We start from the raw sequence: 7,840 nt of genomic DNA, 5'->3' as shown, positions 1-7,840 counted from the left end.
AAGTGTGGGCCAGCGAGTTATTCTCCATGTGCATTGGTGGAATGGCGGGCTGACAAAAATTCCCTTGGAAAGCTTTGGCGAGAGACCAGAAAATTTCTGCAATTTGGGCTTTTAACTTGAAATCTTCAAGTATCCAAGCCAACCTAAATTTAAATGATTAAATTTAGGTTGGCTTGGATACTTACGATAGTGAGAAATACATTTTCTGAAATTTCACTCTTCACTCCAACAAAGTGTGAGCTGAGGGCGCAGAAGTCGATTACTGGTAATTTGCTGTTTTGCTCTAGAAATGGAAGATAGTAGAATGACCATTTAGAGGGGAATGTCATCGACAAAATTTGTAGACTTCTGTCTGTAAAACATCAGACACCAGTAAAAAAATATCGGTTTCAAAATTAGCCGTCCAGGCTCCAGCCTACTCATCCTGCTGCGGCGGATTTACCGCCACTGATTCGAATTAATAATTTATTTTTCTCTTAAAAGTTTAGTTCCCTCATACGTTAACTCAAAAGCCTCGTATCTGGATACGAATCCATAATGATAACATTAGGCAAATATACAGCTCATTGAAAAACATAGTATAGTCTGTCAAATCCTATTAAGTATTAAATAAACTAGAAACTAGAAAGGGTCGAAAAATTCCCTACAACGGGTTCATACAAAATTCAATTCATCTGTGTCCTGTGGCTAAAATGTATTTAATGAAAACAATCCAAATTTATTAAACAATTTTAACGTTTTGTTAAGTCCTAGAAAAGTTATAAAGGATGGAAGAAGGTAATTCAATTATCTACGGATTAGAACACCAGGTGAGCAAACCTTTAGTGCATGAACTCCACTGTGTACATTATTTTTATCTCTTACTATACAATCCAGCTTTTTAATTTTTGTAGACAAGAGCGTTATCACCGCAATACGAAAGTGATGCCATCAGATTTCTGATTGGTACGCAGAGTTTAAAACCGCAGGCGAATCAGGTTCATGTAGTAGAGCTTGAGGAAGATACTGGCGCTCTTCACACTAAGGTAATAAATAAAAAACAAGTATTTTACCAGATTTTAAAAAAAATTATTATCTTAAAAAGTGAAATATACCAATCGGATCATATCTTTTCGAAGGGCTGTTAAATTGACATGAGCAACGCAACCTTTAACCCATTAAGCACCATCAGGAAAGTTTTCAATTTCAATTGACTTTAAGTTCTAGTAGGAAGTAGTCGGTAACATATATTTTTTGCTAGGTGTATAAACATGATATTGGTGAAATCTGGCACTTGCGTTGCTCACCTCATGATGCGGCAACCTTGATGACCACTCACAACTCTTACGATCCAGAAAATTCTCAATGCAGCATGGGTGTGTCAATCTATAAGCTCCCAACTTTGGATGTAAGTACTGTAATTATTCAAAGCTAATACTAAGGAAAAAGAGTTGTAAATATATATATCCACAACCATATTAGGCTAATACTGTTTATTTTACAATTTCCACTCTGAACCTACTATTGCATGTTTGTTAAAAGGATTTGAGATTCTAACACTATTTATTGATGATGTTAGAAAGCTGCATGTTGTAAACTTTTCAGAGTATAATTAGGTTACGGATGCAGTACGCATCTTTTTAATGAATTTTGAACTGTTTTTTAATATTTTTTTTAAATACAGGTAATACCGAAAGATGTTGATGAACTGAGCACAATGCAGAGTCAGAATGCAGAAGACATGGAACTACTCACTACTATTAATCCTGAGGTTGCATCAGATTATTAAGCCACTAGTACTTACATAATAATAATAAAGCTTATAGAAAGCTCTGGCAACACACATCTGTGAATTTCTAAAGCCCAAGAGTATGAATAATTTGTACTTTACCAAAACTTTACTAAATTATTATTAAAAGTAATAATGACAGTGGGCTTGTATCACATTATAATATGATGCTTACAGAAACCAGAAGAAGAGATCCGATGCTCTGAATGGCATCCAACAGACACTAATTGTGTCTGTATTGTCATGGATGGTAGCGTGTCTGTGCGTGATATCACTACTACTCAAGGTTATAATATTACACCAGAAGGGCGTACCAGACTCAAATTTAGTGGTGGAAAATGGAGTCCACAGGCAGCACACCAGGTAAATTACTGACTGAATGCAGAACTCTTACAATTGCCCTTACAAATGTATTCATTTATGGTATTAATATTATTATTTATAGTTTGCAGTACTGCAAGATACACATATAAAATGTTTTGATACTCGGGCAGACTGCAAAGCAGTGTGGGGCATTGACAATGCCCATAGACAACTAGCTCGAGATCTAGACTTCAATCCAAATAGGTAATCAGTTTTAATTAAAATAACATTGTTCATTGTTGAGTTTTAAAATTAATTAATATGTAAAATATTTGGTGCAGACAATTTCAGTTGGCGACAGCCGGTGATGATGCTGCACTCAACATATGGGACTACAGAAATCCAAAAGAACCCATTTTCAGTAGAACAGATCATTCACATTGGTAAGTCATGCATTTAAGTGTCATCTGGAAAATGTGTAATGACAACACATTAAAATTCAAATTTTTGAAAATAACTGCAGTAAATTCTATTTACATGTGTCTTACATGTAAATAGAATTTACAAGTTGGACAGTTACCAAACAGTTTTGATAAATTCTCTTGGTTACCAGGGTATGGACTGTGCGTTACAACACATACCATGAACAATTGCTTGTAACGGGCAGTTCTGATGGAAGAGCATTGCTTACTGCTGCTGCCAGTATCTGTGATACCGATGATGACAAGAAACTTAGTCAAGTGTGAGTTATGAGCCTATATTATAACTCTCTATTTTTTAAAGCCGTAAACAGTGTTATAAAAAATATCTTTATTATGTAAGTTGATTACTTTAAGGAACATGTGGTTGATATTCTTTTTGAATTTACTTTATTGACTAAAATATTATGTTTGCTCCTACAACATTGCAGTCTAGAAGATGGTGTCCTTCAGTCATATGAACAACATGAAGATTCAGTATATTGTGTGGAGTGGAGTACTGCTGAGCCTTGGACCTTTGCCTCACTTAGTTATGATGCAAGATTAGTACTGTCACGGGTCCCACGACATTTTAAATATAAGATTTTACTATAGAGTAGATATATGTAATAAAAGAATATAAACTTAATAAATATATTTTAAAACCTTTCTGCAACTCTTTTTGCAACATTCCTCAAATTTCCATATACTTTTGAAGGTGGAGAACCCATAATGAGATTACATATAGCTCTTCTAGCTAAAGCTATGTTTTGATAACTCCCAAGGATGTGTATTTTCGAATCTGCTAACACTATCCTGGTTTTGGTGACATTCTCTATAGTAAATTTGGTACGACCAGCCTTTCCTGCTAATCTGCCAATAGCTCTTCCCAAATGATCGCCTTGTAATGTTTTAACATCCTTAATTTCAAATGTCTCCACAAATAAATCATCTAATCTCAGCAATGCTAAAGCATCTTCAACATCAAAACCACAAACAAAAGCCTGCAACAAACAAAGCCTTTTTACAAAATAATAACTCCTGAGTAGTCAGATTGGATGATGATGGAGAATTGGTACAATATTAGCATAATTAATGTTATTGTGAATACATTTTTTACACAATATCAATTTAAACTAGCAGCTTAGAAAAAGAATATATGATCAACTGATCCCAAAGTTCTGTCATAAATGAAAATAATGATAAAAACAAAAGCACTCATCAGTTTTTAATGTGTGATCATCAATTTATAGTACATTAATTACATGCATAATGGGCAGGTCTTTGATAATACATACAAATACAAAGGCCGATACAAAACTGTCTCTTGGTACACTTTTGCACTGGTTTTGACCCCCTTTTTGCAAAAATTAACCTCAGTTGGCCCGTAATAGGACCAGTCCATTACTGATGATGGATGATGTCCATGTTGTACCCTCGGAATTTTATTTCCAGCTTCTTCAGAAATCCTAGCGTACACTCTATCATTCTGTTTATTGAACTTCTCTTCAATATCGAAAATTGTTTCATGTCGTTTTTTCGCGTTCCGCTTTCACAACACCCGCGATATCTTAAGGCTTATTGCTTTTACACAAGCATTAAGTGTTTTTGTATGCTCGTAGAAAAGATCTTCATTTAATACCTTTTATACTGCTTTCCTACTGACACCCATCTGCAAAGCCCCCAACTTCTGTTTTCGGACAGGAATTCTTGCTTTCCGCGCCTTGATAGCTATGATTACTGCTGTTGTTCTTGCAGAACATGTCTAGCCAGTTCTTTTCTTGTCCTCAACACTGGGAAATTCATTGTACCTATCCATAGTACAGTACACAAACCTAAGCATTATATTAAAATCTGTGAGCAACTTGAAAATGGTAATCGGCGAGTACAGTGATGCAATGCAATAACAGCTATTCGGTTTTCTTTCAATGTCCACTCCATTGTGAAAAATTATGGAAAGTGATTTTTTTTTAAACAATAGTCAAACATTCAAATATAGAATGCAATATTTTTTTTATAAAATCACATTGGAAATTTAAAAATAATGTGCCAGTGACAGAACTTTGGGACCAACTATGTATAATGTCAACATAAACTCATGCAAATATGTATAAATAAATTACATCATCATTTTTAACAACAATGAGCACAAATAATATTGCTTAATCAAAGAGAATGAAAACAATTTATACTTTTTTTTGCAATATTTGTACTTTAGTAACTGTGCCCAACAGAATGATCTTTACCAAAATAAAAGTGCATTATGCATCTCCACATTTGTCTGGACATAAGCTATTTCAACCCCTGTTTATGAGAGAACCAATTATTGTTAACCTATTTTATTCAGCCAGTTGATCAAACAGACAAATGACTTGGATCAATGATGTTTCATTACATACCTAGCTTGTTAATTAACCTAGTTGGCTGGGACATATGCACATTAATTATAAACATAGTAAAAAAATTCTTTATATGGACTGTTGTTACATAAAATAAATCACTGGCGCTATAACTTTTTTAGGTTTGGGCCAAAGATTTCTGCATCTTTTACATTTACATACCTTGACAAAATCAGCAGCTTTTTGTAAATTTGCTATATCCTTTGTTTCTTGTCCTATTTTGATTTCTACATTTCGTGTTTTAGTATTGAACCTTACTTGAAGCAACAAATGTTCAACAATTGGAGTAAATATTTTTAACCAATTTTCTTTTAATGGTGTGTATCTAAAAATAAAGAGTAAAAAAATATAATGTATAAAATTTTATAGTTTATATCATATTAATCAAATCTGTATTTATTTATAGTATAATGAATATATATATTTTTAAATTATAATGCACTGCACTAGTACTACAACCCTAATATAAGTTATGGCAAGTAGGATTAGGTATTTGAGATATGCCCGCTTTCTCGCGATATTTCTTTCACCATAGAAGAAAATTACACACACTTAGAAAGAAAATCTATTGGTACGCAGACATTATCGCAATGCACGTTCTCAGAGTTGATAGTCGCAAGTTTAAGCCACTAGGCCGACACTGCTATAGTATTATTGAATAGACGATAACATGTTTTTTAGGTTATACCTGTGAGCAGGTACAGCTACTTTTCTCATATTAACTTTGCTCTCATTAGGTTCAGCACTTTTTTTAGGTCTTTTAGCCCTCGGACGCCTGTGTTGAGAATTGCCTTCGATGCCTTTGTGTTGCTCCACTTCCATACCATCGCCAGAATCCGAAACGGCACTTCGTTTCAATTTAATCGGATTTTTTGCAGGCAAAAACTCATCTACGTTGATATTTTCCACTTCCATTTTCGTAGGGATACTAAGTGCCAACGATAAATAATAAATGTATTATTGTTTTTATTTAATAGAACCACATGGCTATTTTGACTGTAAGGATGAAACTTGTAAGAGACTTCTCAGTTGTCACATGCGACTTCAATGTTACTACGTATTGTCATAGACCGGTCTGTAACTTTTATAACGTATAAAAACCTTGTCAGTTATCAACATACTCAAACACAGATTATATAATATGTAATATGTGCACTTGTATAGTCTTTCTAGTCTGTGGTGTTATGTCATACCTCCATACTAGTGAATTTTTATTATGAATTAATAGGTAAGTCTCTTAAAATATTGAAAATAAAGTCTTATTTTAAAAGATTAATTTGGAAAGATGACCACTTTATTTTCAGGGTCGACAGTAAATATGGCGACTCTTATCCGCACTACATTTGTAAAAGTGGTAAGCCCTGCGCAGAGTGGCAAGATAGCAGGATGCACAATTATCCAAAAGCGAGATATTATGGGGAAAACTTTAAGGGAGTCGCTTCCACCCCGCCCGCCTAAACCAGCACCCTTTGATTACGTCAATAAGGATTATACATGGTTCCGAAGTTTGTTTGATAGGACTACCCATAGGTTGGACGAAAATTCCAAAGTGGTTATTGTAGAAGGCCCAGTAGCAGCTGGTAAAACTCAGTTTGCATCTGCCCTTGCTGCTGACCTAGGTATGAAGCATTTTCCTGAAGCCAATATGGACATCCACTATATACAACAAGGGGTTGATCTTCGCACGTTCAACGACCGTGTCCCTCCAGACACAAGAACATTCGACCACATTGATTTTAATGAATGCCCTAACCACCGCTTGGCTGGTAATTATCAGATTATGATGTACATGGCCAGGGTTAACCAGTACATTGATGCATTGGCTCATCTATTAAACACTGGACAAGGTGTTGTGTTGGAAAGATCTCCATTTTCTGATTTTGTGTTTCTTGAAGCTATGTTCTCTCAGAAGTTTTTAAGCAAGGGAGTAAAGTCTATTTACTATGAGTTGAGGGGCCAAACAATTGAAGATCTGCTGCGTCCTCATCTAGTCATCTATCTTGACATTCCTGTCGACAAGGTTAGCAATTGAATATGTAATAAGTCACATTAAAACTAAACATTATGCAAAGTTGTAAATTAATCACAGGTACAAGAAGCAATCAAGAAGCGTGGACACAAACATGAAGTATGTGGCAAAGCTCTGACACCTGGTTACTTGCAAGAAATGGAAAGGCAATATAAGAATAAATATCTTCGTGACATTTGTACCCATGCCGAGCTTTTAGTGTATGACTGGACTGGGGGTGGTGAGGTTGAAGTGGTGAGTAATATTTAAAAGGTTCTCATTTATAGATAGAAGTATTCGTTGCTAATAACTTTTGTGAGTACTCCTATACGTTGGCCAATGATCTTATAAAATAATTTATATTGTTTGTCATTAGGTAGTCGAAGATATTGAACGTCTCGACTTTGATCAGTATGTCCACCGAGATGAGCCAAAAATGAAAGACTGGAGGCTGCCCCGCGAAGTGGAGTGGTCTGATCAGCGAATGATTTTCACTAACAACAAGCACATTTTCATGAACCTCTTCAACATACCAAGAACTGATGTGCCAGAATTGGTCACCAGTGCTGACGACATGCATGCCTATACTCAGGTAAATCAGTCTGTATGACAAGTATCACAACTTAAAATTCTAATCTATCGTTTTGGGATAAGTCATATGAGGGACAGAAAATGTCCTTCCAACAATGGCGAAATTCTCAACATTAAATATTTTCAGGTGGTGTACGGTGACCCAAAAATAAGGTTCTTGGAAGGCTACAACGCTGAGGCTGGTGACACGGGCCTAACCATGAAGAATAAAATGCCCAAGTATACAGAATACTTCTAAAACGGGATTATTTAGCTTATTTGTGAATATTTAATAAAATTAGTAACCGTTAACATACTTTTCCTAGTCCCGTTC

At 35.0% G+C, this 7,840-nt stretch overlaps 3 protein-coding genes across 3 annotated transcripts; 2 read left to right on the top strand and 1 right to left on the bottom strand.

Moving 5' to 3' along the window:
• Window positions 1-576: 576 nt before the first annotated feature.
• LOC123707389 (EARP and GARP complex-interacting protein 1-like) lies at window positions 577-3,144 on the top strand. Its single transcript, XM_045657401.1, has 9 exons — window positions 577-809; window positions 894-1,025; window positions 1,241-1,387; window positions 1,664-1,750; window positions 1,946-2,131; window positions 2,214-2,335; window positions 2,413-2,514; window positions 2,685-2,813; window positions 2,982-3,144. Exons 1-9 carry the CDS (start codon window positions 768-770, stop codon window positions 3,142-3,144), a joined length of 1,110 nt encoding a protein of 369 aa, XP_045513357.1. The 5' UTR covers window positions 577-767.
• Window positions 3,145-3,169: 25 nt separating this feature from the next.
• Window positions 3,170-5,971, bottom strand: LOC123707390 (RNA-binding protein pno1). Its single transcript, XM_045657402.1, has 3 exons — window positions 5,617-5,971; window positions 5,091-5,253; window positions 3,170-3,533 (listed from the first exon to the last, which is right to left on the bottom strand). The coding sequence occupies exons 1-3, from the start codon at window positions 5,841-5,843 to the stop codon at window positions 3,189-3,191; spliced, it is 735 nt and encodes a 244-aa protein (XP_045513358.1). The 5' UTR covers window positions 5,844-5,971; the 3' UTR covers window positions 3,170-3,188.
• Window positions 5,972-6,077: 106 nt separating this feature from the next.
• Window positions 6,078-7,818, top strand: LOC123706749 (NADH dehydrogenase [ubiquinone] 1 alpha subcomplex subunit 10, mitochondrial). Its single transcript, XM_045656135.1, has 5 exons — window positions 6,078-6,156; window positions 6,233-6,948; window positions 7,018-7,191; window positions 7,313-7,528; window positions 7,655-7,818. The coding sequence occupies exons 2-5, from the start codon at window positions 6,247-6,249 to the stop codon at window positions 7,763-7,765; spliced, it is 1,203 nt and encodes a 400-aa protein (XP_045512091.1). The 5' UTR covers window positions 6,078-6,156; window positions 6,233-6,246; the 3' UTR covers window positions 7,766-7,818.
• Window positions 7,819-7,840: the final 22 nt, after the last annotated feature.

Source organism: Pieris brassicae, chromosome 3 (genome assembly GCF_905147105.1).
Source record: "Pieris brassicae chromosome 3, ilPieBrab1.1, whole genome shotgun sequence".
NCBI lineage: Eukaryota > Metazoa > Arthropoda > Insecta > Lepidoptera > Pieridae > Pieris > Pieris brassicae.
Note: the sequence above shows the minus strand (reverse complement) of the source record. Positions and strands in the feature narration are given on the sequence as shown.

What these genes read in the sequence shown, in the direction of transcription:
- LOC123707389 (XM_045657401.1), top strand. Translation starts at nt 768, where the DNA reads ATGGAAGAAGGTAATTCAATTATCTACGGATTAGAACACCAG. An exon ending in TCTACGGATTAGAACACCAG is followed by an intron (nt 810 to 893) that starts GTGAGCAAACCT and finishes TAATTTTTGTAG; the next exon opens with ACAAGAGCGTTATCACCGCA. An exon ending in TCACTACTATTAATCCTGAG is followed by an intron (nt 1,751 to 1,945) that starts GTTGCATCAGAT and finishes TGATGCTTACAG; the next exon opens with AAACCAGAAGAAGAGATCCG.
- LOC123707390 (XM_045657402.1), bottom strand. Translation starts at nt 5,843, where the DNA reads ATGGAAGTGGAAAATATCAACGTAGATGAGTTTTTGCCTGCAAAAAAT. An exon ending in GTAGCTGTACCTGCTCACAG is followed by an intron (nt 5,254 to 5,616) that starts GTATAACCTAAA and finishes CTTTATTTTTAG; the next exon opens with ATACACACCATTAAAAGAAA. An exon ending in AAGCTGCTGATTTTGTCAAG is followed by an intron (nt 3,534 to 5,090) that starts GTATGTAAATGT and finishes TGTTTGTTGCAG; the next exon opens with GCTTTTGTTTGTGGTTTTGA.
- LOC123706749 (XM_045656135.1), top strand. Translation starts at nt 6,247, where the DNA reads ATGGCGACTCTTATCCGCACTACATTTGTAAAAGTGGTAAGCCCTGCG. An exon ending in TTGACATTCCTGTCGACAAG is followed by an intron (nt 6,949 to 7,017) that starts GTTAGCAATTGA and finishes AATTAATCACAG; the next exon opens with GTACAAGAAGCAATCAAGAA. An exon ending in ACATGCATGCCTATACTCAG is followed by an intron (nt 7,529 to 7,654) that starts GTAAATCAGTCT and finishes AAATATTTTCAG; the next exon opens with GTGGTGTACGGTGACCCAAA.